The sequence below is a fragment of the Gobio gobio genome (assembly GCF_949357685.1).
Source record: "Gobio gobio genome assembly, chromosome: 1".
NCBI classification, from domain to species: domain Eukaryota; kingdom Metazoa; phylum Chordata; class Actinopteri; order Cypriniformes; family Gobionidae; genus Gobio; species Gobio gobio.
In genome coordinates, this window is record NC_137097.1 from 74,692,252 (window position 1) to 74,717,597 (window position 25,346).

Genomic DNA, 25,346 nt, shown 5'->3' on the forward strand with positions numbered 1-25,346 from the left:
TGTCTGTTCTGTGTGTGTGTGTGTGTGTGTGTGTACCTGTGACTCCAGCTGAATGATGTGTTTCTGCAGTGACGTCACGTCTGTGCGCTGATGGTCTGTGTCTGTTCTGTGTGTGTGTGTGTGTGTGTGTGTGTACCTGTGACTCCAGCTGAATGATGTGTTTCTGCAGTGACGTCACGTCTGTTCGCTGATGGTCTGTGTGTGTGTGTGTGTGTGTGTGTGTGTGTGTACCTGTGACTCCAGCTGAATGATGCGTTTCTGCAGTGACGTCACGTCTGTGCGCTGATGGTCTGTGTGTGTGTGTGTGTGTGTGTGTGTGTGTGTACGTGTGTGTGTACCTGTGACTCCAGCTGAATGATGTGTTTCTGCAGTGACGTCACGTCTGTGCGCTGATGGTCTGTGTGTGTGTGTGTGTGTGTGTGTGTGTGTGTGTGTGTACCTGTGACTCCAGCTGAATGATGTGTTTCTGCAGTGACGTCACGTCTGTGCGCTGATGGTCTGTGTCTGTTCTGTGTGTGTGTGTGTGTGTGTACCTGTGACTCCAGCTGAATGATGTGTTTCTGCAGTGACGTCACGTCTGTGCGCTGATGGTCTGTGTCTGTTCTGTGTGTGTGTGTGTGTGTGTGTGTGTGTGTACCTGTGACTCCAGCTGAATGATGTGTTTCTGCAGTGACGTCACGTCTGTGCGCTGATGGTCTGTGTGTGTGTGTGTGTGTGTGTGTGTGTGTACCTGTGACTCCAGCTGAATGATGTGTTTCTGCAGTGACGTCACGTCTGTTCGCTGATGGTCTGTGTCTGTTCTGTGTGTGTGTGTGTGTGTGTGTGTGTGTGTGTGTACCTGTGACTCCAGCTGAATGATGTGTTTCTGCAGTGACGTCACGTCTGCGCGCTGATGGTCTGTGTCTGTTCTGTGTGTGTGTGTGTGTACCTGTGACTCCAGCTGAATGATGTGTTTCTGCAGTGACGTCACGTCTGTGCGCTGATGGTCTGTGTCTGTTCTGTGTGTGTGTGTGTGTGTGTACCTGTGACTCCAGCTGAATGATGTGTTTCTGCAGTGACGTCACGTCTGTGCGCTGATGGTCTGTGTGTGTGTGTGTGTGTGTGTGTGTGTGTACCTGTGACTCCAGCTGAATGATGTGTTTCTGCAGTGACGTCACGTCTGTGCGCTGATGGTCTGTGTGTGTGTGTGTGTGTGTGTGTGTGTGTGTGTGTGTGTACCTGTGACTCCAGCTGAATGATGTGTTTCTGCAGTGACGTCACGTCTGTGCGCTGATGGTCTGTGTCTGTTCTGTGTGTGTGTGTGTGTGTGTGTGTGTGTGTGTGTACCTGTGACTCCAGCTGAATGATGTGTTTCTGCAGTGACGTCACGTCTGTGCGCTGATGGTCTGTGTCTGTTCTGTGTGTGTGTGTGTGTGTGTGTGTGTGTGTGTGTGTGTACCTGTGACTCCAGCTGAATGATGTGTTTCTGCAGTGACGTCACGTCTGTGCGCTGATGGTCTGTGTCTGTTCTGTGTGTGTGTGTGTGTGTGTGTGTACCTGTGACTCCAGCTGAATGATGTGTTTCTGCAGTGACGTCACGTCTGTGCGCTGATGGTGTGTGTGTGTGTGTGTGTGTGTGTGTGTGTGTGTGTGTGTGTACCTGTGACTCCAGCTGAATGATGTGTTTCTGCAGTGACGTCACGTCTGTTCGCTGATGGTCTGTGTGTGTGTGTGTGTGTGTGTGTGTGTACCTGTGACTCCAGCTGAATGATGCGTTTCTGCAGTGACGTCACGTCTGTGCGCTGATGGTCTGTTTGTGTGTGTGTGTGTGTGTGTGTGTGTGTGTACGTGTGTGTGTACCTGTGACTCCAGCTGAATGATGTGTTTCTGCAGTGACGTCACGTCTGTGCGCTGATGGTCTGTGTCTGTTCTGTGTGTGTGTGTGTGTGTGTGTGTGTGTGTACCTGTGACTCCAGCTGAATGATGTGTTTCTGCAGTGACGTCACGTCTGTTCGCTGATGGTCTGTGTCTGTTCTGTGTGTGTGTGTGTGTGTGTGTGTGTACCTGTGACTCCAGCTGAATGATGTGTTTCTGCAGTGACGTCACGTCTGTTCGCTGATGGTCTGTGTCTGTTCTGTGTGTGTGTGTGTGTGTGTGTGTGTGTGTGTGTGTGTGTGTGTGTGTGTGTGTGTGTGTGTGTGTGTGTACGTGTGTGTGTACCTGTGACTCCAGCTGAATGATGTGTTTCTGCAGTGACGTCACGTCTGTGCGCTGATGGTCTGTGTCTGTTCTGTGTGTGTGTGTGTGTGTGTGTGTGTGTGTGTGTGTGTGTACCTGTGACTCCAGCTGAATGATGTGTTTCTACAGTGACGTCACGTCTGTGCGCTGATGGTCTGTGTCTGTGTGTGTGTGTGTACCTGTGACTCCAGCTGAATGATGTGTTTCTGCAGTGACGTCACGTCTGTTCGCTGATGGTCTGTGTCTGTTCTGTGTGTGTGTGTGTGTGTGTGTGTGTACCTGTGACTCCAGCTGAATGATGTGTTTCTGCAGTGACGTCACGTCTGTTCGCTGATGGTCTGTGTCTGTTCTGTGTGTGTGTGTGTGTGTGTGTGTGTGTGTGTGTGTACGTGTGTGTGTACCTGTGACTCCAGCTGAATGATGTGTTTCTGCAGTGATGTCACGTCTGTGCGCTGATGGTCTGTGTCTGTTCTGTGTGTGTCCAGAGATCCACTCAAACCCCACAGATGAGACTGAGCCAACTACACACACACACACACACACACATATACGATCCCGTCATTAGTCCCTTCATTAGTGAATTCACATCAGAGCATGTTTAGTGTTGTGTGTGTGTGTGAGACCTGTTGCTGTATGAGCAGCTGCTGTAGACCGGCGTCACACAGAGGTGTGTGTGTGTGTGTCACAGGTGTGGCGCCCTCCGCTGGTGGAAACAGTGAAACAACAGCCGTTTTAAATACACATTTAAACATTCATATGTATTTTCATGATAATTAAGAGCAGGTCTGACAATTCTCATTTATGTGATGTGAAAACATTTTCATTCCCGAAAAATATAAACAATATTTATACATCATGATAATATTTAATTTTAATAATATATTTTTATTATTATTATTATTGTTGTTTAATACATTATAATATTATTATTTATACATATTATATTTGAATTATTATTATTATTGTTGTTTAATACATTATAATATTATTATTTATACATATTATTATATTTTAATTATTATTATTGTTTAATACATTATAATATTATTATTTATACATATAATTATATTTTAATTATTATTGTTGTTTAATACATTATAATATTATTATTTATACATATTATTATATTTTAATTATTATTATTGTTGTTTAATACATTATAATATTATTATTTATACATATTATTATATTTTAATTATTATTATTGTTGTTTAATACATTATAATATTATTATTTATACATATTATATTTTAATTATTATTGTTGTTGTTTAATACATTATAATATTATTATTTATACATTATATTATTTATTATTATTATTGCGGAATTTGTTTTAAGAACACACACATACGTCACGGTAATATTTAATCATAAATGATTATAATTATTTAAATAAATTAACTGTTGGTTAAATGTACATAATATTTGTAAATTTACATTCACTTTTGTAATTAATTTTGTGAATTTTTTTAATGTTTACAGTAATACAGAAGACATACATGGAATATTTAATAATACTTTTATTTTTTTATATTATTTTTTATTTAATATGAACAGATTAATATAAAACAACCTGATTAATTATCTATAACAGAAAACATATAATATATTTATTATTATAATTATTTAAATACATTTGTAATATTAATAAAATGTATTATAAAACTAATTAATATTGAATATTAATTTGTTGGGTTTAATAACCAGATTTTTTTCTAATTCATCTTGTAAGTAATTTTTATAGTAATAAAGTAATATAAAATAAGAACAGAATTTAGGGTTTAAATGCGACGGGCTGTCATGAAATATCACAATGGAAATGTGTTTTCTTCTCCTGTTTTGGGGTGAAATGTGTTCTGGTGAGGGTGCTGTAGTAATTAGCAAGACCTACCCCACACTGCAGGGGGCGCTGTGATGGAGGGGGGCGTCTCTGATGGGCCGTCCCGTCCTGAGGGGCTCTGACTAAATCCTGAAACGGGACAGAGCCGGTGAAGAGGGGCTGGAGGGGAATCAGGGGATCGGTATCCTGACACAGGGCATGGGGCAATACAAGTGAGATCGCGGGGTCATAGGGTTGTTTGGCGGGTAGGGCTCCGCAAAATAATTCACTACAATATTTTCCGTACTGTAAAGTCACATTTTTTTAATCATGAAACATGCCGTGATTTATTCCAAGTGACTTATATAATGCATTTAACGTCGAATAATCGAAATGTTGACTTTTTAAAGTAGGCGCGTCCAGTATTTTAGTTCATGTTTCTGTTGTGCTAAAGCAGCGCATCCTGTTCTCTTTATTTTTCAAAGGCATGACATTTTGTAGTAATTTTAAATGTACACAAATAAAATAAATATTTTACTGGTTCGAATGAGGAAAACATTAAGTGATCGCGCCGGCGACTCGCGAGATCATAACATGGTTTAATTGAATTTGTCTGTTGTACAATATTAAGACTGTGCAAGTCAGTACTTGCTGTTATTCCAAACTCATATCTCTGCATGTGAAGATGCGAAGTACGAAGCCTTTTTTAAATAAATAGTATCCAAATGTTAAATGGCAAATATGGAAACTTTAGACCGAATGAAAGATGCGACGAGCCCAACGTCGATACAGTTTCAATTCAAATACATTCATTTAGGCTTTGTGTTTAAACTAAATGTTGTTTGTAATAAGTGCCATAATATTTAGACTATTTTATATAGGCTAGGCCTCTATGTATATTTTTTATTATATGCTACTTATATTTTTCATTCTTGTTGTTTTCTGAATACCATTCATTTAAAGCTACACTGTGTAACTACTTTAGTTTATTCTTAGCTAAAAACACTTATTTCTTTCAAAAATATATGTGCTCATTAATGTATATTTACTTCTTTGAAGTAATAAAGTATTCTCGTAAGTTTATTGAAAACACATACGGGTGAGGGGTTCGAATGCGGGTCGCCATGTTGCCCCTCCATCTTGAAAGTACATTAGCCAAAGAGGGACATACCCATAAATTCAAGCTTCGCCTTTGGTGTTTTAACACTCGATGGCACCGTGTCGAATGTGGACGAGGTCGAACTGGAAGCCATGTTAATCTTGGACTAAATCGGCCACCGTAGGAGTTAAAACGAAATCCGAATTGAGAGGAACAGAAACTAATATTCACTGGATGGTCATATACCTTTTCACCACTAGATGGGGGAAAATATCACACAGTGTAGCTTTAAGGATTTGTCATCCTTGCACTTTCCTGGACTAAAACCGCTGGTCTACACAGAAGAAAGCCCTGTCCAGGCTCTGCCCCGGGACGGGTTGTGTTGAGCCATTCGTTAGTCTGGTTTATTGATGAGAAAAATATGAAATGTAGCTGCAATAAACGCTATTAACTAGGAGTATGGATTAACTATTAACGCTATGTATGGAGGCTATTTTACTTCCCATCACTGATGCTGAAATTGCGCTGAGGGCGAGCTGACAGATTTCTGTTATGCTGAATTCTAATATCAGGCTTTTGACCAGTGATTTTTCAGAAAAGGGTGGCTTGCCCACTTCAGGTTGGTGGAGAGTTCCTGCCTTCAGTTAGCTGGATTTGATTGTTTTTTGATTTGGCCTGATCTTGGATTGTTTGGTTATTCAACGCTCATCCTGGACTTGCTGTCATAGCAACAGGTCCGTAAGCTTAAACCTGTTCGCGAGCGGCTTATTTCATGTAAACAGGATTAGATTGCATCTTTTTAAGCGCCGTTGATACTTAAAATGTGTCCCATTTCACTGCTACTTTATTATAAGAGTTCCTTACTGAACCTGGGGCAATTATAATAATAATATAAAAATGTATGTGAAAATAATATTATAATGTTGTGTATAATACTATAGACACACAGACACTTGATTGAGAGATGTATTTGTGATGGAATAATTACTAATTATAATGTTATTGCAGTCTTACACACATGCTGTAGAGTTACTCTGAGCCGTGCATTCATTTCAGTGGTGACGGATATTATGGGATGGTTTGATGTGGCACAGGAGGTGCAGAGAACTTGATTTTCGACCCTTAAGAAACTTTAATTAATGCTGTCATGTAACATATCTGCTTCAAATTGAATTAAAAATTAAATGTAATGCTAATTACAAGATTGAACTAAAAATGTAAAGGGTGTACAAATACTATAAAATCATGAATATAAATAATTAGGACTTCATTTATCTATTATAACTTATGTTGTTTTGGCTGTTTCCTTATAAAGTACCAGAAATTTGTGTGTTTTTGTGTGTGTAATTAAAAGGTGTCTTTTTTAATTATACGATGTCATTACGTTGCTGTCTTGACGCTAGCCAATCGCTGCATTGCTGATTGTGTTTTGAGTATCGATGCATCTGCCCTCTTCAGGGAACACAGGAACGCTCAGTAATCTCAGATAACTCAATCCAGATGTTTTAATCCAATCCGCAAATTCGTTTGAAGACCAAATTAGCCAGAGATCAGTTATCACGATTAAAAGATCTGGGATCTGTCAAATCATCTCAGATGACTTAAGCGAGAAACACTGCAATGTGACCTGGATAAAGAGCCATCTCTAGCCCGTTAAAGAGTCTAGCACAACTACTAACATTCATATTCATGAACTCTTTTTAAGTTCTGATGAATTGCCATGATTTGTTTAGGTGTGAGTTCTGTTTTCTAGGGTTGTTTTAGGATGTTTGATGGGTAACAGACTAGAGTGGCGTTTACTGAAGGGAACTAACCTTAGCAATCAGAGTCAGCTGAAATTCAGGAAAACATTCAAATAATCAGGTCAGAAAATACCACTCAAGGTCTAGAATCTGCATCTTTATACCAATATCTTCACCTGACGTTTGTGATTTAATCATGTTAATAAAAGCTTTAGAAGTAAAAATAGCAATTTCTAGCTAAAATGTATATTCACTATAGAAATGTCCATGAAATCTGTGACTGTAGGAGTCCTGTACAATAAGAGTTTTAGGGTGTGTTCACACTTGTAGTTCATTTAGTCCTCATTTATCACAGATTTGTGCGTAATGAGTGCAGAAGTACGGTGACGCACTGCTGCCACATTATTTTTTCCACTCCATTATGTCGTAAAAACGAGATGTCGTTAAAACAACATATATTTTCTACTAATAAGGACGTGTTGTATAGTGATGTGTACAAAATATGCCTGTATCCACATTAGAGAATTTAATGTGCCTTTGTCACACGTCCATGTTTGAAAAGCAGAAGCAATTAAGACATATATTCAAGAAATGTATTAAAAACAGAAAGACGCTATAGTTTCAGTCTTACTCAAAGGCTCTGGGTTCGTTACGCACGTCAATCCATTCCCGGTGTTCTTGGTTTGCTTCTTATTTATTAAATAAACAGGCAATTAGTTGATGAAACCTTGATCAAAATGAAAATACAATTTATAGAAAACGAAATTCACTTTAAATAAAGACTTTCTACAAAACAAAACTCAATGAAGTGCTCAAAATCATGTCTGACCCCACTCCATGTCTATTATTACGACATAATTGAGTGGAAAGAATAATATATATGTGGCAGCAATGTGTCGCCATAAGAACAGTTTCACGCAAAGTGTGGGATCTACCAACTTGTACTTATACGTAGAAATGTGTGTAAATATACGCACACCTCTGAGCTTACGCAGAGAATCTAGTGGTAGAATAGCGACACCACACATAAAAAAAGCATTTAAGACAGTATGCATTAAGAAATCCACATATGTCCTGTCTTTCCTTTAATTATAAAACACTCACTTTATAATTTTTGTATTTATAAACGCAACGTGTAATTGGTGTCAAATACCTTCTGTCTTAGAGCAGTCCGTTACAATTTAATGATGTAAATAAAAAAGGGTTTCATTCTGTTAACGTGCAAATCATTTGTGATGCAAATTTGATGTTGTTAAACGTCATTGCGCGACTCATTCTGTGTTCGTGAAGATCCTCTTCTTTGCCATTATTGCGGTGAGGAAAAAACACAATCACGTGATTTTAAAGGGAAGTGTTTCATTGGACGCGTTTCCGAATGCTAATGAGCGTGAATGTAAACGAGCATGAACTGCAAAAAATGTTTTTCTTACATAGTATTTTTGTTTTGTTTCCAGTCCAAATATCTAAAAAAATCTTACATTAAGGAGCATTTCCTAGACAAGCAAATGTTATTGTCTTGTTTTGGGGGAAAATAACTCAAAATTAAGCGAGTTTTTGCCTAACATAAGCAAAATAATCTGCCAATGGGGTAAGCAAAATAATCTTGTTTTTTGTTTGAATTAAAATGATTTTGCTTTTCCCATTGACGGATTATTTAGCTTATTTTAAGCACTTAATTTTGAGTTATTTTCCCCCAAAACAAGACAAAATGTTTTACCTGTCTAGTAAATGCTTCTTGTTTTAAGAATTTTAAGATGTTTGGACTATAAGCAAGACAAAAATACTAAGTAAGAAAGGCATTTTTTTGCAGTGTGGTACTTACACACATGTGGGATTTATCAACAATGATTGCTTACTCGTGTTCGTAAGAACTGTGTGCGCACGTTTGATAAATACGGATTTTATTGTACTTGCGCACATTCTAAATTTCATTCGTAGGACAAAATATAGAGCCTTTTCTACGCACTGTTGATAAATGAGGGCCCATGTCCGCTTAGCGTTCATTATGGCATTTTAACACCGAACCTTAAAGGCATAGGGATGCGTTCAAAACCTGATTGGTGGGCTTTTATTATGTACATTTTATGATAGAACATCCAAAACAACGCTGTGTGCAGCTAAGCGCGCTTGTTGTATGTGTGTAGCTACATAGGATGGTAATTTTGAGCAGATGAGAACTCATGAAGAGCTTATAAAATGTGTTAAGGAGCGCTTATGATAAGAAAGCCAGGTGTGCTTGAGCAGTCTGTCCCTATTAGGGTCGCATCTTGTGACATTAAGTCCCGTTTTTGGATCGTTTACATTTGGAAGCGGATGGAGACCCATTTTTGATTGTTTGTGCGCACCAGAGTTCAGATGGCAGTGTTCACACTTATTCAAATGAACCGCACTAACAGAGAAATCACACCAGGGTTCGTTTTAATCGGACCAAACGTGCCGCATGTGAACACACCCTTATAATATTTGATAGAGTGCAATGTTTGACTGTACCTGGTTTATGTTGTGTTTCTGTGCTTGTGTTGTGCTGGATGGAGATTCCAGTGGACTCTCTGCTGGAAAACACACACACACACACACACACACACACACTCTATTTAGTGCCACATAAATCACATGACCCACAGAACTACGGCAGTGTTTGTGTTGACTGTACCTGGGTTCTGTGTTTGGGACGGGAGGCTCGTCCGGTCGTCTTCGTGGGGCTGAAGAGACATTTGATTTAGAGCTGCAAACACATCACACATTACAGCAAATCTTTGCTCTTGGTCCAATCCAACCCAACATTCAATCTCAAACCCTCACCTGAGAAACACGTCCACTTCCTCAACCGGACCCGATGAAACTTCCTGTTTCCTCTCTCTCTCCTCTGGTTGGCTCTCTAACTGTGTTTTCCTGCGGCTCAGTGCCCCAGAGAGCCAGTCGTCGTCCTCGTCTCTCTTCACCGGTCTCGAGGCAGTTTTAGGAGACGAGGGTGCAGCCGGCGGATCTGCAAGCGTCTCTTTTCGAGTTGTTAATGAGGGAGACGCGGGCGGCTTCAGGGTCTCTGGAGCCGGTTGTTTGGGTTCCTCCATCTTCTTTTCTTCCTCCTCGTCCTGCCTCAGACCGAGCCAGTCTGATCTAGGCCGGACGGCACGTGTGGAGGGTTTGGGTTTGTGTTCGGGCGAGTTAGCGCTCACGTCTTCAGTGGAGAATCTGACACGATAACAGGATTTTTTTTAGCAAATAAAATGAATCGCGTAGATGTACAAACTACAGTGAAAAAGAAAACAAAACTAGAGGTATTTCGTTGTCTGGCTATCATCTTTTAAGATGAATCATTAGTCATTAGAATCATTAGATTTTGTTCTGTATTTTCTACTGCACAAGAGGCGTGATCAACGGGCATAGTACAAGTGACTCTGTACGCAATTGGATAGTCCTTTAACCAATCAGACCACAAGAGGCGTGATCAATGGGCATAGTACAAGTGACTCTGTACGCAATTGGATAGTCCTTCAACCAAACAGACCACAAGAGGCGTGATCAACGGGCATAGTTCAAATGATTCTTTACGCAATTGGACAGTCCTTCAACCAATCAGACCACAAGAGGCGTGATCAATGGGCATAGTACAAGTGACTCTGTACGCAATTGGATAGTCCTTTAACCAAACAGACCACAAGAGGCGTGATCAATGGGCATAGTACAAATGACTCTGTACGCAATTGGATAGTCCTTTAACCAAACAGACCACAAGAGGCGTGATCAACGGGCATAGTTCAAATGATTCTTTACGCAATTGGACAGTCCTTCAACCAATCAGACCACAAGAGGCGTGATCGGGCATAGTTCAAATGACTCTGTACGCAATTGGATAGTCCTTTAACCAATCAGACCACAAGAGGCGTGATCAATGGGCATAGTACAAGTGACTCTGTACGCAATTGGATAGTCCTTCAACCAATCAGACCACAAGAGGCGTGATCAACGGGCATAGTTCAAATGATTCTTTACGCAATTGGACAGTCCTTCAACCAATCAGACCACAAGAGGCGTGATCGGGCATAGTTCAAATGACTCTGTACGCAATTGGACAGTCCTTCAACCAATCAGACCACAAGAGGTGTGATCAAAGGGCATAGTTCAAATGACTCTGTACGCAATTGGATAGTCCTTCAACCAATCAGACCGCAAGAGGTGTGATCAACGGGCATAGTTCAAATGACTCTGTACGCAATTGGATAGTCCTTCAACCAATCAGACCGCAAGAGGTGTGATCAACGGGCATAGTTCAAATGACTCTGTATGCAATTGGATAGTCCTTCAACCAATCAGACCGCAAGAGGTGTGATCAACGGGCTTAGTTCAAATGACTCTGTACGCAATTGGATAGTCCTTCAACCAATCAGACCACAAGAGGCGTGATCAACGGGCTTAGTTCAAATGACTCTGTACGCAACTGGATAGTCCTTCAACCAATCAGACCACAAGAGGTGTGATCAACGGGCTTAGTTCAAATGACTCTGTACGCAATTGGATAGTCCTTCAACCAAACAGACCACGAGGCGTGATCAACGGGCATAGTTCAAATGACTCTGTACGCAATTGGATAGTCCTTCAACCAAACAGACCACGAGGCGTGATCAACGGGCATAGTTCAAATGACTCTGTACGCAATTGGATAGTCCTTCAACCAAACAGCCCACAAGAGGCGTGATCAACGGGCATAGTTCAATTGACTCTGTACGCAATTGGATAGTCCTTCAACCAATCAGACCAACGATCCATCGCTTCTCTATTCGTCATTGTAATAAACCCGCCAATCGTGTGCCAGGTGGATAAGCCGGTTTGTGATTGGTCCCCGCAGATTTGTAACAGAAGCAGGATAGAAATATGTACAGGTTTCCAGCCTGAGCTGCAGGGAGAAATCAAATCGCCGGCAGTTTGGGCTGGGTTTACCCAGTCTAGGTATTTCGCATTTCGTGGAAGGAAAGTGTTATTGCATACAGAAAGGCCTTAAAAACTGCTATATCTGTTTACTTTTCGACTTTCTTAGAAGATAACAAACGAATACCCTAGGTATTTATTAATACAGTGGCTAAATTAACGAGAGCTTCAACTTCTGATGCTTCCAAACAGCACAGCAGTAATGACTTTATGAACTTGCAAGATTGATAATATTAGAAAGAAAATTATAACCATGCAACCGTCTACTACATCAGACGTCGTGCTATAGACCCCCTGAGGAACAATTCCATTGTTCTGAGTATGAACATCACTTTCTGCAGTCTCTGTGTCGACTCACCTGACAGATTGTCTGCGGGACTGACGGCCCTCTGGAGTCGAAGCCATCGTGGGCTGATAAGAGCCGAAGGTGAAGTCCTCCTCGTCCATCAGAGAGGCTACAGACAGCAGGACCGCCGGTTAGTGCTCGTTTATTGATATCTTTTTCCTGCAGATGCTTTTATGCAAAGTAACTTGTATTGCATTCGTGTATACATTTAATGGGAATCCAACCCATGACCTCTTAATTGGCACTTAAGTGAGCTGTACCCTTTACAGTGATCTGCTCTGGTAAATTAGCATGAGTTGAGATCGTGTTAGGATTCACCTCTTCCCGCCGAGCTCTTCTCTGGCGGTTTCTCCAGTGGTTTCTCCGGCTGTGGCGTGTCTTTCTTCTCTCCCGTCACGGGTCTCTCCAGCAGACGAGGAGACGTCCCTCGGCCCAAGATCTCATCCAGTTTGGTGCGAGCTCTCAGAGGAGGATCACTGATGAGGAAGACAGAGAATAGAAATCACAGCCGCTTCCTTCTCAATTCACCCAGCTTACAAACATCAGAGTTCAGTATGTACTAATGTATCTAAACAATCAGAAACCATTTCAGGTTCATTCAATTATCAGTTGTCTTTTTTACGATTATAAGGCATTATACACTCACCTAAAGGATTATTAGGAACACATACTAATTCTGTGTTTGACCCCCTTTCACCTTCAGAACTGCCTTAATTCTATGTGGCATTGATTCAACAAGGTGCTGAAAGCATTCTTTAGAAATGTTGGCCCATATTGATAGGAGAGCATCTTGCAGTTGATGGAGATTTGTGGGATGCACATCCAGGGCACGAAGCTCCCGTTCCCCCACATCCCAAAGATGCTCTATTGGGTTGAGATCTGGTGACTGTGGGGGCCATTTTAGTCCAGTGAACTCATTGTCATGTTCAAGAAACCAATTTGAAATGATTGGAGCTTTGTGACGGTGCATTATCCTGCTGGGAGTAGCCATCAGAGGATGGGGACATGGTGCTCATAAAGGGATGGACATGGTCAGAAACAATGCTCAGGTAGGCCGTGGCATTTAAACAATGCCCAATCGGCACTAAAAGGCCTAAAGTGTGCCAAGAAAACATCCCCCACACCATTACACCACCAGCACCAGCCTGCACAGTGGTAACAAGGCATGATGGATCCACGTTCTCATTCTGTTTACGCCAAATTCTGACTCTACCATCTGAATGTCTCAACAGAAATCGAGACTCATCAGACCAGGCAACATTTTTCCAGTCTTCAACTGTCCAATTTTGGTGAGCTCGTGCAAATTGTAGCCTCTTTTTCCTATTTGTAGTGGAGATGAGTGGTACCCGGTGGGGTATTGATTTAATTGCTTAAATCACCTTTCTTTCCCATTCCGACATTCAGTTTGGAGTTCAGGAGATTGTCTTGACCAGGACCACACCCCTAAATGCATTGAAGCAACTGCCATGTGATTGGTTGATTAGATAATTGAACAGGTGTTCCTAATAATCCTTTAGGTGAGTGTATAAGACAAAGACTGTCTTTAAATGTTAATTTAAAAGCTAAATTAATATATAAAGGTTTTGCCTTCAAACTGACTGACTGCCAACAAACAGAATATAAACACCCCAAGCCTCTGGATTCAATGAGTCCAGACATACCCTACCTCTCTTTTTTCTGTGTCAGTCCGTTTCCATGTGCTTTGGTTGTCTCTCCGAAGCCCAGAGTGTCCATCAGATCATCTTCATCATCAAATGTCAGATCGTCCCTCTTCCTCACAGCAGCTGCTGGAGACGCTGAAGAGCACACATGAAAGAGACATAGACGTCATTGGTTACAGTCAGTCGTGAGGCGCTCAGATGTGTGAGATGGCACCGCTCTCACCTGTCTCTGTTTTCAGAGGGACGGCTGGTGAGGAAGAGCGTGGCGGCTCGGCTTTCTTCGTCGTCTTCTGCTTGTGTTCCAGGTCGTCCAATAGATCATCCAGTGAATCGTCCACGTTATCTGTGAAACATGAAGAACAGGGTTTTCAGTCGTTTACCTCACAGAGGTTTGTCTAAAAGCGCTGTCGTGATACCTTCATGAGGAGGAGGAGGAGGAGGATCAACACCCCCACCTTCATCATCTGAACCACATGCAGCAAAAAAAATGGAGCAAACGGAGAAGATCAAAACCCTCATGAAGCCATTTAATGCGGTCAGACAGAAGACGTGGTTTAGCTCTTACCCAGAAAGCTGAACTTCTTGTAAGCTCTTGCTGTGGAGGCCGGAGCAGAACTGGGCTTTTTCTCTGGCTCTTCTATTAAAACGCATGGAAAACACTTTAAAAACGGTCCTCTAGACGAGGCGTATCATTGGTTAAAATCTCACTGTCGAGAAATGGACCTGCGGTTTTGCTCTTATCTCCTGCTTTAGAAGCTCCTCCTTTAACTTCTTTCCTCTGAGCCGGAGCTGAACTCGGCTTCCTCTTCGAGCCGAACAGATCCGCATCCATGTCATCCATGTTCTGGAATGAACAAAACCGGCATGATGTTATACGTTTGATGATGTCACAGCTTTCAGCCAATCAGAAAGCAGCAGCTTGGTTTACCTTCAAGCTGTCGAGCAGAGCGGCAGGATCGGCCTCAGAGACATCAGAGACCTGAGACACAAATTCACACGAACGATTGAGTCCAATAGAGTCTTTATAGAAGAGACGTAAGAGTTTAGACGCTCTGTTTAATAGATGAAGGGATATTAGCATTACCTACAACTAAAACCTTAAAAAAATGTGTTGCTTGAAATAAAATAAATTTTAACTGAAATAATTGAACAAACTTATTTTGTTTCAGTTTCCAAGGCAATCTTTCTCATTATTGTTTAGTTTAACTTAAATTAAAAAAAATACTAAAATAACAAAAACTACAATAGAAATGTATAAAAAATTAAACATAAAAAACAATATTTTAAATATTTTGAACAAACTTATTTTAAGTTTTCAAACCAACATTTTCCATTTTAGTTTAGTTGAACTAAAGTACTAAAATAACCAAAACTGAAATAAAAACTAGTAAAAATTATTACGCATTACTTTCCATAAGACGTAACTAATTAACGTAATTAGTTACTTTTTAGGGAGTAACTTAATATTGTAATGCATTACTTACTAACTTTCTCCAACACAAGACATAATAAAAAACAAATCTAATATAAATGACAAAAACACAACAAAACCACAAAAAAGGAAAATGCTTTAACTTTTAACTAAAAGTTTAACTTTAATACTAAAACCATAAAAAAACATGTTAACATTAACTTACATTTTTTTAACAGTTATTTTATTTTAGTTTTCAAGGCTAAATTTCTAATTTTCTCATTTCGTTAAGTACTAAAATAACCAAAACTTTATAACCAACCCTTACTTTCCATAAAAAGTAATTTAAGTAACGTAATTAGTTACTTTTTTAGGGAGTAACTCAATATTGTAATGCATTACTTTTAAAAGTAACTTTCTCAACACTAGACATATTTAAAAAACTCATCTAATATAAATGACAAAAACACAACAAAACCACAAAAACTGAAAACGGAAAATACTTTAACTTTTAACTAAAAGTTTAACTTTAATATTAAAACCATAAAAAACACGTTCGTTGCATTGACTTAAATATTTTTTTTATCGTTAAGTACTAAAATAACTAAAACTGAAATAAAATTTATAAAAATTGTTACGCACTACTTATCATAAAAAGTAACTTAAGTAACATAATTAGTTACTTTTTAGTGAGTAACTCAATATTGTAATGCATTACATTTAAAAGTAACTTTCCCCGACACTAGACATATTAAAATATGAATCTAATATAAATGACAAAAACACAATTACAAAAAATGGAAGATACTTTAACTTTTAACTTAACTTTTTTACTTTAATATTAAAATCATAAAAAACACGTTTGTTGCATTAACTTAAATATTTTTAACAAACTTATTTTAAGTTTCCTAGGCAACATTTTCCATTTTCGTTTAGTTTGACTTGAAGTACTAAAATAGCGAAAAGTGAAATTAAATTAATTAAAATTGTTACGCATTACTTTCCATAAAAAGTAACTTAAGTAGCGTAATTAGTTACTTTTTACAGGAGTAACTCAATATTGTAATGCATTACTTTTAAAAGTAACTTTCCCAACAGTAGACATATTAAAAAACGAATCTAATATAAATGACAAAAACAAAACAAAACCACAAAAAAAGGAAAATACTTTAACTTTTAACTAAAAGTTTAACTTTAATACTAAAACCATAAAAAACATGTTTGTTGCATTAACTTAAATATGTTTAACAAAATTATTTTATTTTAGTTTCCAAGGCTAAATTTCTCATTTTCGTTTGGTTAGTAATGTACAAAATTATTAAAATAACGAAAATTGAAATAAAATTTATTAAAATTGTTACGCATTACATTCCATATAAAGTAACTTAAGTAACGTAATTTGTTACTTTTTTAGGGAGTAACTCAATATTGTAATGCATTACTTTGAAAGTAACTTTCCCAACCCTAGACATATAAAAAAAAAATCTAATATAAATGACAAAAACACACAACAATTACAAAAAAAGGAAAATACTTTAACTTTTAACTTAACTTTTTAACTTTAATATTAAAATCATAAAAAACATGTTTGTTGCATTAACTTAAATATTTTTAACAAACTTATTTTAAGTTTCCAAGGCAACATTTTCCATTTTCGTTTAGTTTGACTTGAAGTACTAAAATAGCGAAAACAGGAGTAACTCAATATTGTAATGCATTACTTTTAAAAGTAACTTTCCCAACAGTAGACATATTAAAAAACGAATCTAATATAAATGACAAAAACACAACAAAACCACTAAAACTTTAAAATGAAAACGGAAAATACTTTAACTTTTAACTATAAGTTTAACTTTGATATTAAAACCATAAAAAACATGTCCGTTGCATTAACTTAAATATTTTTAACAAAGTTATTTTAAGTTTCCAAGGCTAAATTTCTCATTTTCATTTAGTTGGACTTGAAAAAAATTTTGTATGCATTACTTTCCATAAAAAGTAACTTAAGTAACGTAATTAGTAACTTTTTTAGGGAGTAACTCAATATTGTAACGCATTACTTTTAAAGGAAACTTTCCCAACACTAGACATATATTTAAAAAAAAAACATCTAATAAAAAAAACAACAAAATGAAAATGGAAAATACACAAACAGAAACTAATTCGACATTGTAATTAAAAATAAACACTATAATAATATATCAATGATACTAAAATAACACTGAGTAGACGTTTATTGCAGTTAATCTGGACTCGATTTATCTAGAAATGAGCTGCCTGTATTATTTCTTTATATTGCATGCATTAATACGTCTAATAGTGAATTTTGCACGCATACAGTTTGGTTACACTTTCTTTTACAATGTTTGTGTAAAAATATATTTGAGTACTGAGTAATAGTAATGAACTACTTATGATATAGGGTTAGATGGATGTAATTCAGTAAATACATTAGTAACAAGGACACTGTAAAATAAAGCGTTACCAACATTTCTTGCCTGTTTTATCTTAGTTTCTTTCACTTGTACAGCATTTAAGTTTACTCTGTAGTTTTTAAAGTGCTTTATACATTTGAATGGAGCTGAGTTGAAGTGATTAAAGGTGTTCGTGTCTCACCTCCTCATCTTTCTCGGCCTCTTCTGCCAGTTTACTGAAGAAATCATCGTCCAGCAGTGACCTGAACACACAGAGAGCAGCTTTATGAGACGATTACACAGGTGACGGTGTCTCAGTTCATCTGTCAGAGGTTTGTGATGAATAACTGTGTATTGTGTTTGAGTTACTGCAGCTCAAATGAAGCTGATCCACCATTATCAGACACACACACCTCTTCCCGCTGCGTGACGTGAGGACGGGCGCGGGTCTGCTGGACACGGTCGCGGGCGATCGCACCTTCACCGGACCACCATCATCTTCATCACCCAGCAGATCTCCCAACACGTCATCTATAGAGCCTGAGAGAAGGACGGAAACACTATCATTCTATAATCAGGGGGACATGTCAAGTTCGTGGTCTCAAGTATCCATTTTTTCATTACCTTTTCACTTCAAGCAATGATCGCTTTTATATCAGGGGACATTTCTTATTCATTTAATACAAAAATCCAACAGATACTTTTCTTTTATCTAACAAAAATGGCATATTCTATACTGGAATTTTGTGCTAATGTGAGGTTTTGCTTTTCAGATTAGCTCTAAAATGCATGTTTCTGTATATATTTCTTATAAATATTTGTCCAACATAATCATTAAATTATGAGAGAGGTGTTTTAAAAAATATTTTGCCCATGCATCTACAGTAAATCATCCATTTCGTGTATGTCCAAGAAATCAGTGTCAACTGTGTTACTCCCTATAAAACCCCCTATATATTAGTAATGGTTTGTTCCAAAGTCACATGTCCAACGTCATTCCTTTTTTGGAGGGAAGCTTGAAGGCAGTGTGGTAAGTCATAACTTCTCCTCTTCAATATATGATCTATATTATTGTCTGCACATAGAGTAGATTAATTGACCGTCAACTGTGTTATCAACTTGTTCTGGTGAGGTTGCATCATGTTATATTTATAAATGTGTAGAGAAAGAATATAAAAACATAAGTTAATCAAGGTCAACTACTAACTAGTCCAAGCCAAGTTTGCACAAAACCCTAAAATGGCCGAAATGTCAACTGTTACCTGTCAACTGTGTTATCAACATGTTCTGGTGAGCTTGCGTCACGTTATATTTATAAATGTGTAGAGAAAGAATATTAAAAAAAAGTTAATCAAGGTCAACTACTAACTAGTCCAAGGCCAGCAGTTTGCACAAAACCCTAAAATGGCCGAAATGTCAACTGTGTTACCTGTCAACTGTGTTATCAACATGTTCTGGTGAGGTTGCGTCACGTTATATTTATAAATGTGTGAAGAAAGAATATAAAAACATAAGTTAATCAAGGTCAACTACTAACTAGTCCAAGCCAAGTTTGCACAAAACCCTAAAATGGCCGAAATGTCAACTGTGTTACCTGTCAACTGTGTTATTAACTTGTTCTGGTGAGCTTGCGTCACGTTATATTTATAAATGTGTAGAAAGAATATAAAAACATAAGTTAATCAAGGTCAACTACTAACTAGTCCAAGCCAAGTTTGCACAAAACCCTAAAATGGCCGAAATGTCAACTGTGTTACCTGTCAACTGTGTTATCAACATGTTCTGGTGAGGTTGCGTCACGTTATATTTATAAATGTGTGAAGAAAGAATATAAAAACATAAGTTAATCAAGGTCAACTACTAACTAGTCCAAGCCAAGTTTGCACAAAACCCTAAAATGGCCGAAATGTCAACTGTGTTACCTGTCAACTGTGTTATCAACATGTTCTGGTGAGCTTGCGTCACATGTTATATTTATAAATGTGTAGAAAGAATATAAAAACATAAGTTAATCAAGGTCAACTACTAACTAGTCCAAGCCAAGTTTGCACAAAACCCTAAAATGGCCGAAATGTCAACTGTGTTACCTGTCAACTGTGTTATCAACTTGTTCTGGTGAGCTTGCGTCACGTTATATTTATAAATGTGTAGAAAGAATATAAAAACATAAGTTAATCAAGGTCAACTACTAACTAGTCCAAGCCAAGTTTGCACAAAACCCTAAAATGGCCGAAATGTCAACTGTTACCTGTCAACTGTGTTATCAACTTGTTCTGGTGAGCTTGCGTCACGTTATATTTATAAATGTGTAGAAAGAATATAAAAACATAAGTTAATCACGGTCAACTACTAACTAGTCCAAGCCAAGTTTGCACAAAACCCTAAAATGGCCGAAATGTCAACTGTGTTACCTGTCAACTGTGTTATCAACATGTTCTGGTGAGCTTGCGTCACGTTATATTTATAAATGTGTAGAAAGAATATAAAAACATAAGTTAATCAAGGTCAACTACTAACTAGTCCAAGCCAAGTTTGCACAAAACCCTAAAATGGCAGAAATGTCAACTGTGTTACCTGTCAACTGTGTTATCAACTTGTTCTGGTGAGCTTGCGTCACATGTTATATTTATAAATGTGTAGAAAGAATATAAAAACATAAGTTAATCAAGGTCAACTACTAACTAGTCCAAGCCAAGTTTGCACAAAACCCTAAAATGGCCGAAATGTCAACTGTGTTACCCATCAACTGTAACAGTTGACAAGGATTCACATGGTTGACAATGTTGGCAATTCAATTTAAATTGAATTAATTGCTTGTACTTACATTTGTTGAATAAAAAGAAAGTTATCGTTTTAAAGAGAGTTTTCTCTTTTCCTTCTAATGTGTCCGGTCAACCGTGTAACTACTGTCAACTGTGTTACTTTGTCTGTCAACTGTGTTACTTTGTCTGTCAACTGTGTTATGTGTTTTTTTTTATGTCATAAATCTTTTAAAAGTGAATTAAACCATCAGAAAAATAGATAGGGATATCTCTGGAGATGGAAATCTTGGGTAAGGATGGTGAATAATACTAAATTCAGCATACTGTGGATTTATAACACAGCATTTGTCCGTAACACAGTTGACAAAATAATTAATGAAATGTTAATTTTCATTGACATAGTTAAAAAGTAATTAGAGCTTAAGCTTACCAAATAATTAATTTAGCACATTAATCAAAAAAGAATAAAAATAAAATAAAATTTTTTAAATGTTAAATGGCTGTGTTATCAACTTGTTCTGGTGAGGTTGCGTCACATGTTATATTTATAAATGTGTAGAAAGAATATAAAAACATAAGTTAATCAAGGTCAACTACTAACTAGTCCAAGCCAAGTTTGCACAAAACCCTAAAATGGCCGAAATGTCAACTGTGTTACCTGTCAACTGTGTTATCAACTTGTTCTGGTGAGCTTGCGTCACGTTATATTTATAAATGTGTAGAAAGAATATAAAAACATAAGTTAATCAAGGTCAACTACTAACTAGTCCAAGCCAAGTTTGCACAAAACCCTAAAATGGCAGAAATGTCAACTGTGTTACCTGTCAACTGTGTTATCAACTTGTTCTGGTGAGCTTGCGTCACATGTTATATTTATAAATGTGTAGAAAGAATATAAAAACATAAGTTAATCAAGGTCAACTACTAACTAGTCCAAGCCAAGTTTGCACAAAACCCTAAAATGGCCGAAATGTCAACTGTGTTACCCATCAACTGTAACAGTTGACAAGGATTCACATGGTTGACAATGTTGGCAATTCAATTTAAATTGAATTAATTGCTTGTACTTACATTTGTTGAATAAAAAGAAAGTTATCGTTTTAAAGAGAGTTTTCTCTTTTCCTTCTAATGTGTCCGGTCAACCGTGTAACTACTGTCAACTGTGTTACTTTCTGTCAACTGTGTTACTTTGTCTGTCAACTGTGTTATGTGTTTTTTTTTTATGTCATAAATCTTTTAAAAGTGAATTAAACCATCAGAAAAATAGATAGGGATATCTCTGGAGATGGAAATCTTGGGTAAGGATGGTGAATAATACTAAATTCAGCATACTGTGGATTTATAACACAGCATTTGTCCGTAACACAGTTGACAAAATAATTAATGAAATGTTAATTTTCATTGACATAGTTAAAAAGTAATTAGAGCTTAAGCTTACCAAATAATTAATTTAGCACATTAATCAAAAAAGAATAAAAATAATTTCCTGACTTTTTGGTTGACATGAAATGTACCCCTAAATATAGAATTGACTCTACAGCTCGTGCAATAATCAGACATAAGAGAGGAACACAAACACACGAGCTGTACTGAACTCACCTCTGAGACCCTTCTTCTGTCTTGAGGTCTGAAAAAGATAAAGATGAGATGTATTTCATATCTTATATAGCCTATATTTACTACTACGTACATCACCATTTCTTTTATTGTACTGTAAACTTTGGAATAATAGCACATGGTCCTGGCTTGTGTAAACTGTTTTTGGAAATGTATTAGGTTACACTTTAATTTACAGTATCCTTGTTACACAATACATGTAGTTACTGTAGTAATAACCAAAATTATGCATAATTACATGCAACCAACCCCTATTCCCAGTGTTGGGGGGTAACGCATTACAAGTAACTCCAGTTACATAATCAGATTACTTTTTCAAGTAACTAGCATCGCATTACTTTTAAAATTTACAACAAAATATCGGAGTTACTTTTTCAAATAAGTAACGCAAGTTACTTTGTTTTCCCATTTATCTGTCCCAATGTTGAGACAAATCGTAAGTGCAGAGGCTTTGTGTGTGAACATGATGGTTCCCAGTAAACACAGAACGTTCCCCTAACGTTCCCATATGGTTCCCGTTTGGTTATTTTTGCGGGGTACCAAATAAGAACGTTCTGGGAACGTTCTCTATTGGTTGTGTTTTTGTAACCAAAAGAGAACGTTCCCAGAACGTTCCCTGCAGGTTATTTTTAGATTTAAATTTTTTTTATAAGGGTTATTTGTATATTTCGTTACTGCGCGCCTCTGATCTGCGCGCGCTTCTCAAGCACGCGCTTTCTTCCGTCTTCCACAGAAAGACGCGCACTCGTGTAATTGAAATATTAACGGTCATTTTGTTTTTACAGACTGACTAACATTAGTTTATCGATCTTTATTGAATAATGGGTCATAATTAATAAATATACCGGTGTAAATAGTGTGATATCAGAGAGATTTGACACGTAATTGAAGACAACATGATGTTAACCGAGGAGTTTTGGTTTACTGACCAAAAGAGAGAAGCTACGTTCCGTTAATTCAGTGGTAAGAAAATAATGCAATGTTATCCCAGTTAAAGTCATCTTTATTCATTATTAATGTCTGTGAATAAAATTCATATTTTAAAACCACATATTGTGTTGAAGTCATTGTTATTTGGCACTTAAACGTAAAACCTGGTTGTGGTAACTTAGTAGGTGTTAGTGATACAAGTTACGACATGTAGATATTAATGCATAATTCAATCTTATTTAATCCTCCATATGAAGGTTTATGAGCTTGAATTATTTCTATTGATTAAATAAGTTCAAAACAAGACATGGTTTGTATAGTAGCTACTGATTATTGACGTCCATTCATCTGTTTTTCCATGCCGCTTATACCATATGGGACGATTACTGACGTACAGCAGGGTAAATGATATCGGAGTAAAGAGGTTAGGGGAACGTTCCGGGAAAGTTCTGGGAAGGTTAGGGGAACGTTCTATTTACGTAAAGAAAACTTTCCTGGCTAACCAATAGAGAACGTTAGGATGCCTGTTCTGGGAACGTTCAGGGAACCAGAAACTAACGTTCCCAGAACGTTCTGGGAACCAAAAATTGTCATCTGGGTTATTGTAGTTGAGAAAAAGTAACGTAACGCATTACTTTTCTTAAAAAGTAACTAAGTAATACAATTAGTTACTTTTTAAAGGAGTAACTCAATATTGTAATGCATTACTTTTCAAAGTAAGTTTCCCCAACACTGCCTATTCCTAACCCTATAGTAAGTACTTTTAGTTAATTATTATTACTCTTAACTTAATTTAACTTACTATTAACTTGTATGCACTATTAACTATTAACTTAAATGCACTGTGACACGGACACCTTAAAATAAAGTGTAACCATTTATTATGCATATTAAATTAATTTTAATTAGTATAGCATCAAATAGCAACGTTTAATCACAAGCTGTCCAAACTAAATACATATTAAGTACTGTTAATAAATTAGTACAGGTTCAGTATATGTGGATTTTTACAGTTACACTTTATTTTAAGGTGTTTGTGTTACACTGTAGTTATACATTTAAGTACTGAGTAATAACAATTAACTACAACTAGGATTAGTTCCATGTAATTACGCATAATTTATAATAGTTAGTAACTAACGTTACATGTAACGTGTATCCACACCGCGTTACCGATTGAAAGATTTGTAACCACAACGTCACGTGTTTGTTTCATTGTAGTGCAGTAGTATATTGCATTTAATACTTATATATAAGTTTGTGTTTTATATAAGTAAGAAAGCTGATGTTTACCATATCTGATTCCCAAGCAGGAGAAACGGAGTGTTTATGGGGAAATCTGTGCGCGTGCCCGTTACCAATAGAAACCGCTACAGCCACAACAAAAGCACGAGCGCTGAGATCAGCTGATCATCGTTCAAATCCTGCTCTGGACCCGTTGGTTCTGGTTCTGTCTGGATGAACAGGACCCAGATCTGAGGATTCAGGAGTAACGTTAGCCTACAACTAAATCCCGTCTGTGTTCTGGACGGGAAAAGCTTTAGTGTTGTTGAATCAGTTCCTCAAAGTCAAAGATTCGGCATATAGTCCAGCAGAACCGACCCATAACGCCGCTCTTTAATTCTAGAGGAAGATTTATGGCTAAAAAAACTATTATTTATGTAATTCTGAAACACTGTGATCATTCAGTGTGAGCTCTACGGGTTTGAAATTCCGTGACGCACATCCTGTTTACAATAGGGCATTGTGGGTAGTGTAGTCCACGTGCGGGTATGCTTACTTTCCCGCTGGACTGAGTGGCACAAGAGCCGATTAAACAAACGAGTATCATTTTAAACTAAAGGTTGGACTCGATATAGTGTTCCCCAAAGATCCAGTGATCCATAGATATTGACATGCAGCCAGGAATCGGGTTTCAATGGAAACCTGATATCAATGCTAAAGCAATTTTGCCTGTGAACACTTTATATAAATACAATAGTTAGGTCTAAATCCGGGTTATCTCTTTTATCAGTGTTTTATATCGTCATGGCGTCCAGCCCTAAAACTTGTATAGTTCTTGTCAGTGTTTATTTAAAAACATGCAGAATACAAGTTGTCAATGAGTTGTCAATACCATATATAACAATACAATATACACTCACCTAAAGGATTATTAGGAACACATACTAATACTGTGTTTGACCCCCTTTCGCCTTCAGAACTGCCTTAATTCTACGTGGCATTGATTCAACAAGGTGCTGAAAGCATTCTTTAGAAATGTTGGCCCATATTGATAGGAGAGCATCTTGCAGTTGATGGAGATTTGTGGGATGCACATCCAGGGCACGAAGCTCTCGTTCCACCACATCCCAAAGATGCTCTATTGGGTTGAGATCTGGTGACTGTGGGGGCCATTTT

General features: G+C 37.6%; 1 protein-coding gene across 1 annotated transcript in view; it reads right to left on the minus strand.

The window, feature by feature from the left end:
* Positions 1 to 24,668, minus strand: part of fbf1 (Fas binding factor 1) — a gene marked incomplete at its 3' end in the record, with an annotated part of 36,379 nt that extends 11,711 nt beyond the window's left edge. The window contains exons 1-18 of the mRNA XM_079811343.1: positions 24,240 to 24,668; positions 21,999 to 22,026; positions 18,051 to 18,177; positions 17,840 to 17,900; positions 14,741 to 14,791; positions 14,536 to 14,656; positions 14,378 to 14,449; positions 14,229 to 14,276; positions 14,036 to 14,155; positions 13,818 to 13,947; positions 12,470 to 12,627; positions 12,164 to 12,260; positions 9,682 to 10,071; positions 9,533 to 9,604; positions 9,370 to 9,431; positions 4,111 to 4,188; positions 2,841 to 2,920; positions 2,619 to 2,738 (exon numbers count right to left, since the gene is read on the minus strand). Of these exons, the coding sequence (XP_079667469.1) occupies positions 2,619 to 2,738; positions 2,841 to 2,920; positions 4,111 to 4,188; positions 9,370 to 9,431; positions 9,533 to 9,604; positions 9,682 to 10,071; positions 12,164 to 12,260; positions 12,470 to 12,627; positions 13,818 to 13,947; positions 14,036 to 14,155; positions 14,229 to 14,276; positions 14,378 to 14,449; positions 14,536 to 14,656; positions 14,741 to 14,791; positions 17,840 to 17,900; positions 18,051 to 18,177; positions 21,999 to 22,026; positions 24,240 to 24,242 (1,818 nt within the window). The 5' untranslated portion in view covers positions 24,243 to 24,668. The remainder of the gene's footprint in view (positions 1 to 2,618; positions 2,739 to 2,840; positions 2,921 to 4,110; positions 4,189 to 9,369; positions 9,432 to 9,532; positions 9,605 to 9,681; positions 10,072 to 12,163; positions 12,261 to 12,469; positions 12,628 to 13,817; positions 13,948 to 14,035; positions 14,156 to 14,228; positions 14,277 to 14,377; positions 14,450 to 14,535; positions 14,657 to 14,740; positions 14,792 to 17,839; positions 17,901 to 18,050; positions 18,178 to 21,998; positions 22,027 to 24,239) is intronic.
* Between the last annotated feature and the right edge of the window lie 678 nt (positions 24,669 to 25,346).